Source organism: Centruroides vittatus, unplaced genomic scaffold (assembly GCF_030686945.1).
Source record: "Centruroides vittatus isolate TY-2023 unplaced genomic scaffold, ASM3068694v2 contig_2646, whole genome shotgun sequence".
NCBI classification, from domain to species: Eukaryota; Metazoa; Arthropoda; class Arachnida; order Scorpiones; family Buthidae; genus Centruroides; species Centruroides vittatus.
In genome coordinates, this window is record NW_027121685.1 from 19,106 (window position 1) to 41,413 (window position 22,308).

General features: G+C 28.3%; 1 protein-coding gene across 1 annotated transcript in view; it reads right to left on the reverse strand.

Annotated features, from left to right (window-relative positions):
- The window catches only part of Faf2 (Fas-associated factor 2), a 30,602-nt gene extending 9,584 nt beyond the window's left edge, over positions 1 to 21,018 (reverse strand). Inside the window, exons 1-4 of the mRNA XM_067266099.1 lie at positions 20,889 to 21,018; positions 13,502 to 13,570; positions 1,327 to 1,430; positions 887 to 1,005 (exon numbers count right to left, since the gene is read on the reverse strand). Of these exons, the coding sequence (XP_067122200.1) occupies positions 887 to 1,005; positions 1,327 to 1,430; positions 13,502 to 13,570; positions 20,889 to 20,942 (346 nt within the window). The 5' untranslated portion in view covers positions 20,943 to 21,018. The remainder of the gene's footprint in view (positions 1 to 886; positions 1,006 to 1,326; positions 1,431 to 13,501; positions 13,571 to 20,888) is intronic.
- Between the last annotated feature and the right edge of the window lie 1,290 nt (positions 21,019 to 22,308).

Genomic DNA, 22,308 nt, shown 5'->3' on the forward strand with positions numbered 1-22,308 from the left:
ACAACACAACTTCTGGCTTCACTCTAACATGGTTTTGGAAATCGTCCATACATAATTTCACAATTTTTAAGTGTAGACTTTGTTATCCAATTTTTTTTTTTTTTTTTTTTTTAAATTCAAGTAGGCATTTGCTTTGTCTCAGATTTGCTCATGGATTTTAGAATACTGAAATTTTCAAATTATTTTGTGCTTTTCGTCACATTTACTTTAATGAAAATTGATAGGACAAGGAAGAAAAAAATTGCACTAACTTTCCTATCAACCAGATGTCATCATCATTGCTTTCAGACTTTAGCCCTTAAAACTGTCACTATGTTTTGTTTTTATAGAATAATCTTCATATTTAGTAAAGTTTATTTAAACATTTTTAGGTAAGTGTTGTTAAACTGTTTTTAACCATAGGTATTACTTACCTATAAATGATTACTTCATTTGTAAAAATGATGAAAGAAATACAGCAATATCTCGGTACTTGACTGAACAAATTTTTGATTAACAACATATTTTTATTTTGTCACTCAAAAATTGTTTATGATAAAAATAAAAAAAATGAAAATGTTGCAGATCAACAAAAAAGCTGAGATGACAACAATACTTTGTAAAAAGAAAATGCCCCGGTTTAACTAAAATTAATTTTAATGCATAATACAGTACTTTTAATTGTGATTGTTGATTAATTATTGATTGCTTTAATAAACATATTTCTCTTAGTAACGAAAAAGAATAGTACACTTTTGTTAACTTTTGGAACCTAACCCCATGTTTTGCATTAGTCCTTTGTTTTGTATAGAATGACTTTGCATAACATGGCACCTTTTTTGGAATGTAACTCTTGTATGATATGAGAGATACCTCTAATTATAACTTAAATCTTAATACTACTCACATGAAAATCTCAGAAGACTTAAGAGTGAATTATATATAAAATTAAATGGAAACGTCAGCAAGAAGTAACTCCATCCCCAGATACCCTGTGGTCGTAATGCAGAAGATGCATAGTATATCCTACAGAAATTAATATATGTTGTAATAATTTTTAAAAAATCAAAAAAGTTCTAAATTTCAAAATTATTATTTTTATTTAAAAATTTAAATAATGTATACAATTTAGTAAATATACTTTTTAAACAGTAATTTCCAATTACAGAATTGTAATACTTTGTTACTACTTAGCATTTTGCTATAGTTTTATAATAGTATTGTGTGTAAAATCAAATTTTCAATTCTAATAATGAAGTTTTTTGCTGTGTTTTAGTGTAAACCTAAAGTTTCATTATGAGACAATACAGTTATTACATAGGTAAAATATTCAAAATTATTAATTACCTTTGATCTGCTGGATGATTAACAACAGGTGGTGGAACTGAAAGTGGAGGGTTGTATACAGAAGGTGTACCTTCTCTAATGTTTAACGTATCTTGTACAGCTACCTAATTGTATAGATATTTTTATATACAGAAAATTTAATTTAAAAAGTAAATACAAATTAAAAATGAATGCTTTTTACACAAATATTAATGTTTTGAATGATGTTAGCATATATAAATGAACATATTAAACACACAATAACAACTAGTCTGAATATAATTCAATTTAATATCTTTTACACAGCTATTTTTAGAACAAATATTTCTGTTCTAATTATTAAGAAAAGCATCATCATTCATTGCAATCTCATTGATTTTGTTTCTGTGAATGGTTTTGAAATATTTAATACTTTATGGCTGCAATATATAAATCACTTTTTGTATTTCATTTTCGTTTTAATTATCATCACTTGAAAATGAGAATAATACAATACCTTTGAGAATTTTTGTTGTAATAAACTCTTTGATGCATTAGATTTCTGCAGTTTAATAATTTTTGGTTTCTGCAGTTATGTTTTAGTTGGTAGCATCATCATTTTATAAACTTTAAATCTAAAAACAAAAACAACTTCAACTTAAATAAAGAACATTTTTTAAAATAAAAATTTATGCTACAGTGTACATGAAACGAAATAGTCAAGAAGAATTAAATGTGAATATATATTATGTAGGCAGCCTTACAATCATTTTGAGAATGCTGATAAAACTTGAAAATAATATTCTTTATTAAGTTACATTTATGAAGTGATTTAAAACAATAATTAACGTTACCAATAAACTCATTAAATTTATTATAACTAATTGATCTACAAAAATGTAGTTAAAAGAAAAATGAAAATAATTGGAAAAAACCATTATATATTACTAAAAATAAATTGAAATTTTATTTACAATTCTGATTTCTTTAACTTAATGTATTCTGCATTTAATTTCCTGAGTATAGGAAATACATATTAATTTATATACTAATTAAATAAGATTTTATTTAAGTCTAAATGAAAAAGCAATGCAAAATTCTGAGTTTGAAGTATAAATAATGGAATACAGTGATAATTTTCATTGTTTTGTCTACTATTAGTGTGAATTAAATTGGGATTCTTTAACATCACCAATATGACAAACCTTCTGTTGACTAGAAATAAATCAAATGTACAAAGAAATATATCACAAAGGCTAGATTTTGTTATTTAATGATTAAGACCCACGGAAACAAAATGAAGAAAAAAATAATTTTACTAAAACTTCAGGTGAGTCAACCCTATGGGAATCTCAGAATAGATATGTAATGAACAGAATTTAATGATCTTATTAATGTTGTGTCATAGAATTAACCAATCGGTTAGAACTAGTTAGAGAAAACTTAAATGCTATTCATGAAAATTTTGGGGAATTTAAATCACAATTTAAATTAGTTAATAAGAGACTATCAGTTTGAGGAAGAAGTTGAAAAATTCCAAATAGAAAGAGAGTTTATGGAATTTAAATGAACTTCTTTGATTAACAGAAATAATCAGAATGGAATTACATTATTCAACTACCCCAAAATTCAAGACCAACAAAAAAAAAAATAAAATGGTTTAATAAAATGTTCATCAAAAAATGACATAACTGAAATACAGTAGAGTGTCGTTTATCCAAAAGCCGATCAACTGAAATGTCGGTTAACCGAAAGCTTTCCAGTCGAACTGTGTCGTGCTGAATTGAACGTTTTTGATACTAGATTAACTTCTAAAGTATAATTTTTTTTTGTTTTTATGTTTTTCAATATATTTATTTTGTTTGTACAAAATAAAGAAATAATTTTTAACAATACAATAGCCACGATTATTATAAAAATTTTCATTAGGCTTAAAATCGATGAAAATTCAACGCAAAGCGACATGCAATGGAGAAAAATTTCAACATGAATAGGTTAACATATTTTTTCATACATAATCGGTTATCTGAAAAATAAGTTATCCGAACAACCCCAGTCCCCAATTGATTCAGATAAACGACTCTCTACTGTATTTTGTCAAAGAAATCAAGTGCAAATAACTCTTAGATCATTTTTTTTTAATCAGAAACCAGTTTATTTTCCTGTTTATAAGAGCAAAAATTGGTAAATTTTGAGAAATTGACAGGATACACAAATCTTAGCAAATCTTATAAAGGAACCACAAGATGGAAAAAATTGCTTAATCCTAATTGCATTGCTGCAAAAAACAGGGATTAAAAGTTGAAATCATCTTTACAAAAATACAAAAAATAACTTATAGTTTCAGCATTATTATTATAAATGCAAATAATTTTATGCAATTTTCTTTATATCAATCTTGATTAAAATCAAACAAAGATAATATAAAAAACTCTCAAAATATAACCTCCGGAATATCTTAAAATAATTAACTAGAGTCGTAAAGAATTGGGAAAACAAAATGCCTTCATTCTTTAGGCAAATTCAATATACAGTGGGTGATTGGTTAATGAACAGTTCAGTTAACAAACAAATTGGACAATGAACACTTTCACGAAAGATTTTTATGTTCGGCTAACAAACAACTCACAGAACAAACACAAGAAGAAGCAACATAAAATAATGAATATCGATTGGTTTTCCTTTGTCTTCAAGCAACAATTTGAAACTTTTCGGAGCACAGGAGACATTGACATTGATGCTCAACCTGATATATACTGATTGATAGTGTTCCTCCGAACTTTGAAACTCTCCCTTGTAATTCCAACCTTTTATTTTTCTGACAGAAATTATTATTTTATAGTATTCACAAGACTGTCCGGCAGGCACTCATTAAGTATTGCTTGGGTTTTTATTTCCGAAAGGTGAGAGTATAATAGCAAAGGTAGAGAGTGGGCAGAAGACATCTGAAGTTGCTGGGCAGTATGGTTTAAACAGGTCTACAATAGGCTGCAGTTCAATCTTATCTAAGAAAGATACTGTATAATCAACAAGACTCAAGCTGCTAAAAGACTAACAAAAATCACATCTGAAAAATAAAGAACAATGAAGAGCTCATAATGGAACCTGAAACTAATCTGATGACAGAAGAACGCCAAGAACTCTTGAATGAAGTACACCAAGAAACTCTGTGAGATATGTTTTCTTCTGAAAAGAGGATTAATGCATTTATCCGCTATTAAACATCTTTTGAAGAAGTGGGAGGATGTCAGAACAACGGTCTTAGAATGGCATCCAAACCAAATTGAGATTAATACGCTCGGGGATCTCTACAATTACAATGCTATTAATTAATTCTGAAAAATCCTGAAGAAGAGAGAAAAGCAATTGACACTGGACAGATTCTTTAACCCCCACAAATGGAAAAAACATGACTAATAAAAATGCAAGACTGTGTATATATGTATTTTTATTATTACATATAAATAAATGTAGTAAGAAAGTATATACCGTATTAGCCCGAATATAACGCGACTCCAAAATTTTCATAAAGATATTTAGAAAAAAAAATAATACTCATAAAAGAATTCAAAGAAAGTAAAATTCAATCAGATAAGCATTTATTTAGGTATTTATAGCTAATAACACAGGTTACATTCATGTCAATAAAATTAAGTAATGTAAAACAAAATTAATATTACGTAAGTAACAACAAAAAATGGAAATGTTTATTCAGAATCTGAACTGTTTTCAGAATGAGAACTCATTGACTTCCGTTATTCATTATTGACTTTCGCGTTAGGGGGTAAAGCGGGTCTATTGACAAATTTTCTCGCAGTAGTACGAAATTTCTACTGACTTAACTTGAATGAGTCATATTTCTTCCCCATTTACAAACCCGATGGCAATCGGTGAAACATGAGATAAATTACAGCGAGTTGAAATTTGATATGTTTATTTTTTGCGTTTTATGTATCAAATTACATTAAATTCGACACAAATAAAGCATTTTTGTCAATATAGAAATATTTTACATTGTTTAAAAGTAGAGAAAATAAAGAAAAGAAAGATGTAATAATAATTTTTCGAGCGAAGCCAAAAATTTCACAATTTTAAGATAAAAAATGGCGTCTGTGAAAGCCCACGTGACTAAAAGGCGGTCGAAAAATCACGTGACTAATGAACTTCGAACAAGCGGAGACATAGCCTTACTATAGTAGCGCTATGCAAACAAAAGTGCAGGCCTACTAACTAGATCACATGGTTGTTTTGAAGTGGTCGGTCGAGCTAGGTCTGACGTTCAGTCACGTTTCAATCTCTGTAGGAAAATGTCCTTGTTTATATTACATTCCATTACTTAAACCCCGAATTTAGCGCAAGTCGATTTTTTAACGGAAAATAAATGGTCAAAAAATATCGCGTTATATTCGGGCTAATACGGTATTTTTTATTTTTTGGGGTCTCCAGAACAAATTAATCAAATTCCCATAAGAACCTATGGTAAATCAATAATCGGAACAAAGTCTTCAAACGAATTATGTTCATTAACTGATCACCCACTGTAACTGGAACAACAGAAACAGTCAAAAATATACTTTTATTTAAGGATCAGTATTATATCATTTCTAGTCTGGCACAAAAATTATAGGTCCATTTGGAAATATGTGTCTTCTAATTAACAAAAAATTGGGTTAGATTAAACAAGTTATTATATCCATTAACTAGATATTGGTTTTAATAATCAGACAGCCCTTTCTTGAACAGCCCTCATACAAGCCTGAAGCCAATTATCTTCATACAGAACAATTATTGATAATCTCAATTCAAGAACAGCAAAGAATGGACATTTGGTATCTTGACTTAAATCCACTAATTCAAAACATTTGGCTTTCTAAAGATACAGTTTGTAATAGACTTGGTAAAATTTTTTTAAACTTATTATATCATCTAAAATTATACATGTTACATAATTTAATAAGCTTAGATATTCTTGTAAAATTCTCTTGTGTCAATCTGTTCTAGTTTATTCAGTGATTTATGTATTGACTTTAACATTCTAGATCCACCATAAACAACCCATTGACCACTCAATGTTTTTGTGTGGCTCTTTTTAAACAGTAATTATCTTATATAGGGTTTTATTACAATAAAATATCACATGTATAGTTAAATACATTAATATGATGTATGACACCTTATCATGTACACTCAAAAATTAAAACAGTTATTAAATATTTTTTTAATGAAGCTTAAAATGTATGAATGAAAATAATCAGAATGTTCCTGAATTATGATGGACAGCGGCTTTTGAATTTATGTTTCCTTACAAATATCATAATGAAATTAAACAAACTTAATAAGCACAAGTACAAGGTAAAAACAAATTAATCACAGACTGTTATCAAAATATAAAAGCATTCATAGCAAAACTCAAAAAGTGAGTTAAAATCAAAAACTACAATCTATCTTCCAAAATTAAATAAATTTAATAGTGACAAAAAACATTTTTCTAAATATGCACAAGAAATTGCTAATTTACTACGAGAATTTCAAGAGAAATTTTCATATTTAAAAATTTATGAGAATATATTTTAATGTTTTCTTATGTCCATTTGATATTGTTGTGGAACAAGCTCCAACAAATTTGCAGATAGATTTAATAGATCTCTAGTCATCTTCTGAATTGAAATATATGTTTGAGGCCAATGACAAAGTTCAGTTTTATACAAAATACGTCTATAATGATAAATTCCCTAATGTAAAAAAACTGATGATGAGCATTACAGTTGCATTGGAAATTACCTATCTTTGTGAATCTTTTCTTCACAAAATTGAATAGCGTGTTAAATGTAAAAGTTGTAATAGATTGACCAATAAAAAATTAGTTGGTTTTCTATGTTGTACAACATCACAAATATCTGTTGATATTAAGTAATTAAGTGAAAAGCAAGTTTTACATTAAAATACATACAAAATACTGTATAAGCATATATGTTTTGTTATAAATAAATATGTGCAACTTACAGTGTATTTTTGTTTTTGGCCCAGTAAACAATTTTGGTTGGACAACACTATTTAGATAATGACTGTCAGATCATTTTCCAGCTTTAGTTACTTTTAAAGTTAATACAAATTTAGAAGGCATGGAATATTTGAAAAACCTCATTGTATAACTAAATATGAATTTCAAGAATTTAAAAGTAATATTTTTAATGTTTTTTAATTCTCGTTATGATTTATCAATATCTAATAATCTGTAAATATGAATATTTTGTAATTAAATCATATGATAAAGCAGAAGCAAATAAGCAAATTAGAAAATCTTAGTTTGGCTCTGCCTGTCTAACATTACAATAACAATAAAGAATAGTGTGGTAACAACATAATCATATGATTTTAACATATGATCTAGGCTGTTACTGAAAAATACTGAAAGCTTAGATTTTTAAAAATAATTCCTTACTTAAAAATCAAAAGGAATATAGGAAAAGTAAAAAAAATGTACTTTAATCTATCAAGACAAAAAGAGATTGTTTTCCAGATAATGATTTACAACTTTTAAATTTAATTTCAATATCTTTTTGGTTCACAATAATTTTAGAAAGAAAATATATTCAATCCAAAAGCTAATTGACTTCAATACATGATTTTATTTTATAACAAATTCTCATAATCTGATTTCCCTTCAGTTAAGTTAACTTTGCAGACTATTCATCACTAACATTCTTTTGGATGAAGAAATTTCAATTCAAGAATTAACTAACAAGTGAGATGATAAAACACCTAAAAGATCAATTTCTTCACAAAGCCAAATAAAATTCCAAATACAGTAATTTTTTTAAATATTTGGTAAAATTTGATAAAACAGCAGATTCTACATCTGTTTAACCAGTTGTTTGCATGGTACTCCCAATTGAGTAACTGGTTTTCGTTAAACTGTTGCACAGTACTCCAGTTGGAGTAAGTGTCAATTTTTTCTCATAATTAACTAGTTGGTGGCAATTTAAGCACTGATTGGCTTTTACCTACAAAGACTAAGTCTGTTTCAACAAATAAGATATTTGTTACCACCCCATATTTTTAAATTTACTAACAACACTCCTTTTTTCCATGTTAAGTCTATGGGAGACCCTTCTTTTGTTCATTTAACAATAAAATTTTAGTTAGCATGCCCGTTGGGCTCTAATTGGTATATTATAGCTAAATGACTATCCTTTAACCAATAAGCATCGACTTGGGTTTGTGGGGTGGGAACTTTCTTGGAAAAAGTTATACCAACTCAGAGCTACATTGTCAGCTACAAACAAACAATTATAAATCATTATTCTTATCTATTTTTAGCTTGAATTTAATAAGTTTTTATGTATATTTATCCTATTTAACAAATAAGCATGTTTTTTAAACCATTTGGCCATAAATCTTTCAAAAAACAAAGTACTTCCGTAATACATAAGAAATACATGTATAGTCATTAATATAATAAAGTAATAATCGCTTATTATAGTCTACTATTAGTACAATAGTGTAAATAATGTATAAATAGAATCAAATACATATCAATAATAAAAGTGTATTGACCTAGATTTAGAAAAGTCACCACCCCCCCATGCCGATCGGCATTATAATCTATAGGCTGTATTATTTCTCTATGTTGATTTAGAAAGCTGCAGTTTTTTTTTCATTTGACAGAAAATAGACATATCTAAGTAATGCATATAACAAATTAATGGAATATTTATAAAAAAAACGATTTTTTTAATATTTTAAAATCTTAAATTTTATTAATTTTTTTAAACATACATAATATTTTGAAGTTAACAACCGTAAAGTGTAATATGTATGTGATAGAAAACCGAAAACAGATCATATCTACAACAATTTTTAAGCGAGATATCACAAATTGAAAAACCACTTTAAAAATCACAAAACAGCGGTGTTGTTTTGGATTATCAAGTGCACAGCTGACAGGTTAATATATTTTTCCATTTACCCAAAAGTATGTAATCTGGTAAAATTGAAAATGATTTTTAAAAAAGGAGATTACAGAATGAGTGCTATACTATTAAGCATAAGGAAATATTTCATAGCAATTGTAGCAAAGAGATTTAATCTTTAGCTTGAAAAGTCTAACTTTGTGGTTGATGCACAATAAACTTTCATTCAAAACAGAATTTGCAATATTCATTCTTCAGCTAATAAACTATCATAAAATGTACATGTTTTACATATATAGAAAAAGTATTCAATTCATTCCTATTCAAATATTCCTATGTTGATAAACAAATTGTGTAAAAAAGTTTCTGGTTAAAATTTGCCAATGCTATTTTAAATCTTTTCTTATAATGTAATCTTGCTATAGCCCAAGATAATAATTTAACCTGAGTTTAAACACTTAAAAGGTCTACTTACAAAAATCTGCTCTTACCTCACTTATTTAATTTGTATATGCTAGATAAAAAGATCATTTATACACTATTATTAATGAGACAATAATTTCTCATCAAGCAGAACTGCATTCTAATTATTAAAAGTTCTTGATTAAAAGTATTTAATTCTGCCCCTGGTTAATTCCAACAAAGACTAATATTAACAAATACTTTGTTCCATGTCCTCATCATGTAAGCTTCATTTCTGACGAGGTTTAAAACCATTTTCAGAATACAGTTTGCAATGACTGTTATACCTGAAGACAATTTTATTTCTTTGTCTGCAGGTAGAATCTTATTTTTCCACTTTATCTAGATTAAGTTTCATTCTTTATATAAAAAAACCTCTTCCATTTCTGCATTGGACAGGTTTCTGGCTTATAGTAGAATTTAACATAGAAAATCATTCTGTTCCAAAAAAGTTTAGACAGATTTCCATTTTAGATCATTTTACTGTAGTATATTTTTTCAGTAACATTAACTGCTTAACAAATATAAATCCACAGATACTATCTTCTTTTATCAATTCTTCCAATTTTTTTATTTTCTGCCATATTTTCTCACTACATAGGTTTAATAAATTCAAACTGATTGGTTATAGCTTCAGAGCAACTCATCAATTCATTGTAGCTCATCAGCTGCTCTGAGTAAACCACATATATTTAAATTTTTAAATCCGTCTGACTGAAACTATGAGTTTGTTGGTCTACTACTGTTGCCATGGCAACATGACTTAGAAGAATTGATTCAATTAGTTCAGTTGGTCATAGTGTGAAATCACTCTTAACCTCTTCTCTCCAATACAATGTCCACTAGCATGGTCATTCCTCTTCCTTTTCTACATTACTCAATGTTCTCTCACTCTCATATCCAAGGTTCTCCTTGTCAGTTCTGCATAAAATTTCTTCACTACCAATTTCACTTCAGCCAGCTCTATCCTCTCTATCCTTCTTGTTCTTAAACTTGTCACAAATTGTGACTTTTCTTCAGCACTTATTTGTTACTTTCTCCAGGACCTATATAATGCCAACAGCAACATAAAAACAAAAAGACTGTCTTTTTCAGCTATTCTTTCCTCTTCTCCTCCTCTTTCAGTCCTCTTTCTAACTTCCAAATACCTTCCAAAATTCTGATTTTGTAACTCTATGTTCTTCTGTCAGTTCTTTTAACATTTCTATCTATAAACTCCCACTTGAAGGATGTTGAAAAGAAAATGCTGGAAGAATTTTGAGATGAAATGAAGTTTTACAGATGGTATGTGAACAACAGAAAGCTGTTTGGAATCACATCTTGCACAAACCTTATAGAACTCCAGGTCATCATGCACAATAGCTTTTGCAGATCCATAGTTGATATCCAAGTATGCAGTAACTTGCGATTTTATTCATCAGTTTATTCTGACCAAAGCATCTGCTCTCTTGATGTGAACTGGTGTACTTGATGTTGATGGATGATCACATTGGCTTTTGTCAGTTAAACTTGTTCTTCCTGCTTTGAATTTCTCTACCCATTCATAAACTTTTCATTGATTCATGTGGCTTGCACTTCCAAACTAAACCACCATCAGATGGTGGTTCAGTTTGGAAGCAATTTCCACAGGTTTTGCTCTCTATGTTCAAAGAAACAGCACTATGACATGTTGTTTGTTAATGGTGCAATCACACAGTGGAGGGTTTAAGTTTTCATCTTCCAGGTTGCCATATGACTAATGTTGGAGCACTGCACTACACACAGTTGAATTAACCATCATTAAATGTGAGCATCTTGCATTGCATCAGCTGCTCCACGTTGCAGTTACTTCATAATTTCAAATTGCCTTTACTTTTTAACTCACCTATATGTGTACCTTTTTGATTTATGGGATCTGTATAGATATAGAATAGTGGCTTTTGAAAAACTGATAAGAAAAGCCAACTTCTAGCTCCTTCATTACCATACTTAGGGGTTTTTTAGTTTATACTTCTCTATTACTGGCCTAAAATCCCATAGTTCCTTTGGGTCTTTACATACATAAACAAAGCTGCAGCACCTTAAGTCTCTTTTATGATCTCTGGGAAACTGCTGTCTTTTAATATTCTTTTTACCTTTGCATCTATGTTTACCATAGGATCTTTTCTAAATTCCACACAATTCATCTGCCTAATATAAATCTTTGGCCCTTTACTGTAGTCATAACAAAGTCTAGCCATAGCTTGATTATAACCATTTTTGATTTGTCTACTCTAATTAATTAATTACTAATTAATTGAGAAAAAGTAATCGAGATTAGTTAATCTCAATTACTTTTTCTCCAACCACTGCTTTACTGCCCTAATTTCCTTTTCTATTGTCTTCTCTCTTCCTTCATCTATTCCACCATTATCCATCCTACCCTCTTCTCTGTTTCATCTAAGCTTTTAATATTAAACTTACATAACAAAGTTAATTAGTATAAATGTTGTCCTGATTATGTTAACAAAATCAGAAGTCAAGATTCATATGGAATTCAAGATTGAATTAGATAGCATATTATCTAGTTGTTAATTCCAACAGAAGGCCCAAACAAAATATGTTAAGATGCTATCTGTAAGAATTCTACAATTAGATAGTTTTCTGATGCAATTGCTAATATTAAACAATAACAAAACTGTCCTCAGTAATATCATTAAAAAAATCTTTACATTTCTGCATTATTTAAATATACTACACAGCTTTACTTATTTCATTAAAGTTCATCTTTCTCAATCCAATTTTACAATCTATTTTCAATCATTTTTTATACATAGTAAACTATCATGTTTAATCGAGTAGTTTCAAATGAAACAAGTTATGAAATAGAAAATAATGCATTTACAAAACAAACGACATGATGACACTAATATATTTAAGGAAGTAGAAATGGTGTTAAAATAACCAATTAGAAAAATAACTGGAATCAGTTAATACAGTTCTTTTCAAATGAAAAAAGTTTATTAGGATTAATTTTTATCATAGTATAAGGGTCTACTTCCTTTACACTATGCTTACATTCTTAGGCACATTTCCATATATTTTCCTATAAACTGGGTTCAAAAGAGCCTTAACTTGCTGCAGTACATTTACTCATGTTACAACCTTATAATACTTCTTGGATCTCCAACATTGTTCCCTCCTTTTCTTTTTTTGACAAGCTAAAAAAACCTTTCAGCTTCTTAATATGTCTTTCTCTAATATTCTTTCCACATTCATCTAAACTCTCATCTATCTATTGGAATATCTGTTTCATCTCTTCTCCAATTCCACTTTTACCAAACAGACCTTCCAGCTCCTTACAAACCATCACCACTGTCTTCCTATTAATCAAAATCAGCTTCTTTAAACATTACACATTCAATTTCTTTTTCAAGAAGAAACAGCCTATAGGTAACCTAATATTAAACACACAGTTTAGGAATTATTATTTCTTAAACATTCTATCAGAAAGCACTCTTCACAGTGGCTTTTAAAATCCTCTTCTTTGCCTTTCTACAATAATAAATCAACAATGTCATTCATATCTATAATTTATCAATTTCCATGATTACACAAGACTTTCCATGATGCTACTTTATTGAAGAAAGTAATAAGAAACATGTCTTACACATAGCACAAGTATTTTCAAGTTTTTTAAGCTTGTCATCAGGGACAACAAAAAACAAAATCCTAGATGTGTGAAATACATTTAGAATTTTACATATCTAAAACTTTTATATTAAGAGTGTATTGGAAAAAAGATATTGTGCAATTAATAAATATTAATTTCTAAAAATTAGAAATATTTTTAAAATAAATTACTAAATTTACTTTAAAACTACCTCAATATCCCAATTATGTGCTTGAAGAATATCTTTACATCTTTCCATATCATCAATTCCAGTAAGATCCTAGGAAAAACAAATTATTTTAATTTCCACTCTCCATAAGCTTAAAAATTTATCACTAACTATATGATATATCACAAAGAAGTTATACTTCTATAAAAACAAAATTCTTATGTCAAACTTTAATTTTATAAAATGTTAGAATTAAATAGATATATTATTTCTTTAAAATGAATGATAAATATTGACTTCTTTAAAATTAAAGACTTAAATTTTTTAAAATACTTCATGTTTAGTTAAAAAATACATTTCAAAAACTTAAAAATGTCTATGATTAAATTCATATATAATATTAGTTTATAAATATATTAAAATTTATTTAATATTTATAATAAATTTGAAACTAATTCAAATTAAATAACAAATTGTCAAATATTCTAGGGTATTTAGTTATAGGGTATTTTTTTTCTAACTGATTAATACAGAAATATTGAGTAAAACAGTTTTACTCAATTTGTATAATGTATGATATATCATACATTATACAAATTACAATTCAATTATCTCTAATTCTGATTAATTTGAAAATGCCAGTATAATTTAGAAAAAATATTAATTTAAAAGGAAGTTGCAAAATGCAACTGTCATTACCAAGTCTGAGAGGCTTATCAACGTAACTGATAATATACTTGCAAACCAAGCAAACATTATCAATCACGCTGACAAGCATTGGTTTGTAAGTTTAAGCTCAAACTCTCATTTTTTTTCCAAACATTTCTAAAGTATTAACTATCCAATCAAACTTACTTAATTATGACAGTAACTTTCCTCAGGTTGACTAATAAAATGTATAAAAATTCACTATTGACAAAAATAACTAAACTTTTAAATTAAAAAGAATGGAAAATTTCTTTAGTAATATATTATTATTAATACACATATACCATTATCCAAAGTATAACTAAATATCCAGTGTTTACTTGGTTGATTTGAACTGTCTATTAATGAATACATCATTGTGAAAAGAGTTGAAAACATTCGTTTAAACAAATTAAAGTGTTGTTGAAACATTTTATCATTATAAGTAAACATACTAAATATTAAAAATAATTTTATCTAATATTTCTTCAATTAAAATATAATTTTGTTTACATTTTAAACTGTTTTGAGGAAAACTTAAATGTTTTTGTCAACTATTGATCTCAATTTAAAGTTACCAGCTGAGTCAAACAGGACAGTTAGTATCAGTCAAGTGTAATCTCTCGTCTCTTCAACTACACACAAAAAGTCTACCTTGACAAACATCACCTCACGTATGAAGTGTTACATATTCTCTGCACTTTGTAGACATGAAAGTTTCCAATAAACAAATACTTAATTGTTAATATTGTAATTTTAAAAACACAATTTCTGATGAAAGTTCATCAGAAATTGTGGGGTTTGTTTAAAAGATTTATTGCTGTCAGAGGTAAGGATATGCCATCAGCTAAAATTTATAAAACAATAGTTATAAGTAACCTTTTGTTAGATTACCCTCATATATCAACAGTTATTGAACTTGTTATTTGACACCTAGTGCACACAGTTGAGTGTGAAATGTTTCAGTGAGATAACATTAAGAAAAACTCCACTGTAATAACATACAGTATCTATGAGAATAAGCAAATGTTTAAACAATAATATATTGTGTATTATTCTGGGCAGCATCATGGATGAGAAATTCTAGCTAGTTTCTAAAATTTTGCTACAATTTTTTTTAGTAAAATTAGCTAAAATGCTATAGAAAATTTTTCCCCAGCTTAAACTCTGCCTTCTAAAATGTAAAAGTTATAGGGTGATTTTAGGTTGTCTAAAAATAATATATTTTTGGAAGTTTAGTTCTTTTGATGATAATCAGAATAAATTAAATTACTGCAAGAACATTCAATGTCATTCATTCAATAAAAAAATAGTTTTTATTAGGAGGTTTGTATTAAATTATTTCAAAAACCAATATTTATGCTTGCTAACTTAGCTGCATTGAGAAAAGGTTAATCACCTTCTTGTAAGGATACTGGAAATATACAAGTGACTCACTAAAACCTTTGACTATCCACTAAAAATATTTAATTGAACTAACTAACAAATGTTTTCGACCTTAGTATTCAGTTTTCGTCAAGTTTACAAATACTAAGATTTTAAGAACAGTTATGTGCTGCAAATTTAAAAACATAGAACATTTCCAATCTTGCATATAAAACCATTGTGCATGCGTATCGTCATGGATGCATATGTGTTGCTAACATGTGCAGCATGCATAGCACAAACAAAATAATACAATTATTATATACACAAATAAAGGGACAGAAGTGTACATTAAATAAAGCTGTAGGGGTTGTCTTCTCCTTTGTAACAGAACTTCCAAGCTTTGAGATATATTAATAGCATCCTCGGAATTGATGTAGTTGGTATCTAATAATTATATTCTTTTGTTTGTGCTATGCATGCTGCATATGTTAGCAACATGTATGCATCCATGGCAATGCACACGCACAACAATTTTATATGCAAGATTGGAAATGTCCTATGTTTTTAAATCGTAGAACATAACTGTTCTTAAAATCTCAGTATTTGTAAACCTGATGAAAACAGAATACTAAGGTAAAAAATGTTAGTTAGTTAGTTCAATTAAATAGTTTTACTGGATAGTCAAAGGTTAGCTGCATTTTCAGTTATCTCCATGATGCAGTAAGACAAAAACAGCATCATCTTTGACAAAAAACTGGGTTCTTCATAACAATGTCCTGGTGTATCATACTCCCCAAGTTAATAAATATCTGACAAAATATCTATACTTGTACTTCTACAATATCTTATTTATCAAATCTCTCTCACAGATTTTTATGTTATCATCAAAATGAAAACTTTACTGAAAGGTTACTAGTTCAAATCAGCAGAATAGGTTAAAAGTGCTGTAATGACTACACTAAAGGAAGTAATACAGAATGAGCTGCAAAACTTTTAATTAGTAATATGAATGTTGCAGAAGTATATAGCTATAGAAGGTGCTTATTTTGAAGTTTATCTTCTCTAAATATTCGTACTATTAACATAATAAAAATTATATTAAAAGTTCAGTTTATTTTTGACTACTACATGTTAATGATATTTGAAAATAAAACTATATATCTGCAAATAAAACATAAGACAACAATATTTCATCCCCAAATCATCACATGGGATAATATAACATCTCTGCAATGACTTTTGAAAGCTTTGCAATTTAGTCTGCAATACGCTCCTCTCCCTCATCTGCCAGAAGTTTTTATACCTCATATTGAAAACAATATATATATTTACCTTTCTAAGTTTCTATAAAAATCTTCCTTCATACAAAGAATAATTTTAAAAAAATTGTATAATTAGATGGAAAAAATTCAAATTCTTTGTTGTTTTCTTGATGAATACATGCTTTTTATCTTTGCATATCATTAATATAATTATATGATTAATACACCAATGTCAGGAAGGAAAAACACACTGAGTGGGGTGTTATTACCAGCCACACTCAGTGTTTTTTTCCTTCCTGACATTCAGTATTTGGAGTGAAGATCAAACCATATTCCACTAATATACCAATTTATCAATAAACAAAAGCCTAGCATAAACTTTTATTATGTTCAAGTATGCTTGAGTCATGCTTGGCTAGTCATTGATTTTAAACTGAAGAAATCTTAATCTGTATATATATCATATTTAACAGACTATAAGACTCACCTGAATTTTGGAGGCAATTTTTTGAAGAAAAAAGTGCATCTTATAGTCTGTAAAATACAGTATATATATATATATATATATATATTAAAAGCAAAATGTTCCATCCCCAATGAAAATGAAACCAACACTTTATGAAGAAGTATCGGTTTCTAGATCATACTAGATCAGATGTGGAATCTATAATTTGTTCCTTAATTAAAAGGACCACCTATTAACTTCCTCTGTGGATTCAGTATAAATTTGTGGAAAGAAAGGTCTTTGAGTAGGGATAGGAGATACAAAAAGATTTCACTTTTGACTCAAACTTTTGAAGAAAAAGCTATTTGTTTTCTCCAACAGCAACTATTCTTTAAGTTTGATTTTTGAATAATAATCTTTGGTTAAATACAGAATACAGATTTAGTTTTTATATTACAGTCAAACCTGTTTTTATGCGGGGGGATAGGGACCGCATTAAAAAAAACGCATAAAAAAAATCTCACGAAACTTCACGAATGGCTGTAAATAATAGTTTTCGCGACACAATTAAAAAATATTTTTTTTATGCGGTCAACAGGGACTGCATAAAAAAAGTCTCACATAGAAAATAACTCAAAACCGTACGAAATAGAATTTATTGACAACAGATGTCAGCACTTGACTGCATCGTCTGGTCTATCGTCTGTTTTACATATTTTTGTCCAGGTGGTGTTTTGTTGACTTAAAAAGTAAATTATTTCATTTTTCGCATATTCATGCAATAATATTACTATAATAAGTGCATTTATGCTATAATAAGTTTATTTAGCTATAATAAGTCAACGTAAGACATGACGAATCGCACGAGACTAGTCGCCAACTATACCGCACAAATTAAAAATTTGCATTAAAAAAATCGCACAAATAAAAATCGCACATAAAAAGAGCGCATAAAAACAGGTTTGACTGTATTTTTAAAAATTTTTATCTGTAAATATATTAAAACCAAAATGTTGTCACTGCAACAGACAAATAATGTAAATTTAAAAATTAATTTGATATTTAATTTGAAATTTTCAAAATTTTAAAAAGATTTTAATTTTCAATTGATTTGATTTTCATTAGTTTTGATTTTATTTTTAATTTTGGTTTCAGTATAAACACCAGTGTTTCAATTAATATTTTATTTTTAGTTTTAATTTATTTAATATTAATTTAGTTTTAGTTTCTGTAATAATTTTTAATATTTATTTATTTATTATTATTTATTCAATTTTGCCTGCATTTTTTGAACCCTTAATTATAATTTTTTTTAAAATTAATTGCAACTCTTTTTTTTCTTTTGAAACATAACTATAGAAATTGTTTTAGTATTGTTTCACATAAAGATAATCAAATTTAAATTTATTTTAATTTTTTTAGAAATTTCATTAATTTTTGTTTTATAAATTTTCCTTCTCTTTAAAAATTTTAAAAAATTTTAATTTTAAATGAGTTATATTAATTGAACTATTGCGCTACCTAGTTATAATAAAAGACAAAGGTGATCTCATTAATAAATTTTAAAATTGATTTTAAAAATTTAACTTGAAATCTCTATATACAGGTATACCTTGCCTTACGTCAGTAATTGGTTCCAGGAGAGGCGACATAAGTTGAAAAACAACGTAAGTCGAATTTACTTGTGTAGTTACGACTACGGTGGAAAATGCCAATAATGAGCACTTAAAGATCGCTAAATAAGACGACAACACAGAAACACAGATGTTTTCATGTTTCGTTCTCTAGGATTTATGATGATTATATTAACATTTACTGTAAATGTACATATTTTAATATGATTTTATGTGCTTTTAACACTTTTCTAGTGATATTACGACTTCAATATTTGTGGCGGACGGATGTAAAGTAGAATAAAATGACTTAAACTTGATTATTTTTCCATATACTTTTTTGACAAACGACGTAACTCGAGGTATACCTGTACTTCACTGATGTAATATTTTAAACTGTTAGTTTATTACATAAAGACACTTCAAAGATGAGATTATATCCTTAGTCTATTAAAAGTTTGGCTTTTATGAAAGCTAGTATTTGAATTACTAAATTGTTACATGTCAATAACAAGATGATAGAGAGCTATTTGCTATAGCCAAGCATGTTTTAACTCAATTCTAATTTATTGGTTTTCACATTTTATAAAGTCAATCATATATTTTAGAAAATCTGGAATTTTTAGAATCATAACTTTTAATACATCTGTTGTTTAATTAATCTATCAAAACTTTACTGTTATAAACATCATAAACACTTGCTATAATGTCTATACTATAAATATCCCTCACATTCACTATAAAAATTAGTGATGCAATATGAAATCATTAATATTGCAAAATTTATGATAAAACTTTTCAGTAATATTTAAAATTATTGAATTAATTATTGCTTTTCTTAAATTGATAATCTACAAGTTTCTTTACTTCATTCTGAATAAATACAAAATCTGGAAATTATGATTAGAATTAAAAATAAAATTATTATAGCTTCTTTTTAAAAATGCTGCTTTATTTCATAAGAGGAAAATTCCAAATTTTCTGATTTAGTTTGCTAATAATTCAGAACCAAATTAAACTTTTAATCTTTTTATAAATGCAATATAATTAACATAATTAAAATAGAAAAATAATTAAATTATAAACATTTTAATAATTTTTCTAAACTTTTGTTAAAATAAAAAACTAAAAATAAATATTTTTATTTCATATTTTCAAACTAACATTTTTTTTCTTTATTTCTTTACATTCTGTGGCAGCAAGAATGAAAAAATTAAATTTAAAAATAAATAATTACAACAAATATAAGCTAAAAGTAGATTACGAGATAAGCTTCCAATCTCAAAGATGTAAGGTGTCAATCATACTGAATGGATTAATAATCAGACAGTACTAATTTACTAACTATACTTTTACTTGTTTATTTTTCAAATGTATATGCAAAATACTGACTCACATGTTAAAGGAAAAAAAAAACATTGCATGCCTTCACTTGGCTATCTTTGCCAAATTGTAGCTATCCATATCTCAAATACAAGGATTTGTTGTTCATGAATTTACATTCTTTTTATTCATATTATTTATTTATTGAATGAAAATGGACCATTACAACAAAGTTTTAAAGAATTTTTTTTATACATTTGGTCTAATTTTAATATAGGAAAAGTTGTATGTCTTTTAAGGTAATTGTTATGTATGTCTTTTAAGGTAAAAGAAAAAAAGTAGGTCTATATTTATTAAACTCATACACAGGAAAATATTGATTTAAAGTTGAATTGTCTGTAGCTCTGCCATGTTTAAATGGATAATAAAAATATTAAATTTAAATAAACTTCAAATTATTTCAATCATAAACATGCCCTTCTTTTAACGAAAAATAGTTTAATTAATTATTATTCGATAATGTAATACAATTTAATAGATTTTATGACAGCGATTCGAACGTAAACAATTCACAGTTTAGTGAATTTCGAATGTATTACTCAACAAATTTTATACACATGCGTAACTTATAAATACATTAACATTTAATAATAATAAACATTCCTATTTTAAACAGAGATTATCGTTTCGAAAAATGGCAAATAAAGACTTAGAAACAGATTATAATATACCTGGAACTGTAATAACTTTTCAGTTTGGGCTTGGGACAGTACATTCTCCGCCATTTTGTGGTCCCCGATGTATACGCAATGCCATCTCGCTACTAAATTATAAAAATTTATTAATTTTTTTCCTTATGCAAGGTTACCGGGTTATTATTATAAATATTCTTTATATAAAATGTTTTTTATGAGTCTAAAAATTATTAGATTTATTGTTTTCACTTGTGTATTTAATTAACTATAAACATTTAATGAAAATCATAATATGGAAATATGTATATATAATAAGTCTAAACTCAAAAAAGTATTAACTTGCATGAGGATTTCTGTAGAGTGTTAAATAATATTTTTTTTTTCTATACACAATAGAAGTCTTAATATATATTGTCCTAAATCCATATTGGGGTGTACTATAGATTACTCCCTATGGAATTTCAGGACTTTGGTTATATATTTGAACTCAGGGGACCGAGACGAGTTCAACGGTACCCTATTTTTGGACCGGAGACGAAAAATAAAAAAGTTATCACACTTTTTAAGTTACCATACTTTTTTAATGCTCTCATGCAGACTGCACTGTAGTTGCTAGTATTGCCATCTTGCGGTAAAGTCTGCAATCCGTGACGTCGGACTACGGTCATCTCCCGGAGCGTTAAACACGCGATACGAGAGCGGAGAGAGCGACGCGACTTCCGACCATCGCGCGATCGCCATTTCGGTTAATGTTACTTATGGCAGCGAACATGCCCGACTGACCTCTCGTATGGGCGCCACCACACGCCGCCATGTGCTAAACTAGTGATCGATTCACGGTAGTTCTTGAACAAAGTAAAAACAGGGGGGAAACGTCTACTAAAGGCAATTTTAACGGCAAGCGACGGGACTCCCGATAGCGATAGCGAGGCCGACTTAGCGGAGAGCGACGCGACTCCCTATCATCGCGCGATCGCCGGAAAAAAGTATGATAACTTTTTTATTTTTCGTCTCCGGTCCAAAAGTAGAGTATCGTTGAACTCGTCTCGGTCCCCTGAGTTCAGATATATACCCAAACACACGAAATTACATAGGGAGTAATCTATAGTATACCCTCCGCGGATATGATCATTAGTGTCTAGATCCGCGAATACGGATACGGATCTCAACTTTCGTACTCAGTTCGCGCCGGTGCGTGTGACCTTGACCTTTGCGTTAGTAACGAGACGTGTTTTCAGTTGCACTGCGCGCGTTTCATGTGACACGGGATAACATAGATTACGTTGGTGTATTTTGGAGTGTTGAGTTAATATATAAGTCACTTTATTAATCCCCAGGAATTTTTCGGGGGGTGGTCCGTTCGGATATGTCGAGCCCCGTCCCTCACCACCCGGTCGCCCCATTGTGGGCCTGGCCGAACCCATAATGGGCCTTCTAAAAGAGGTCCTCTTAGTGC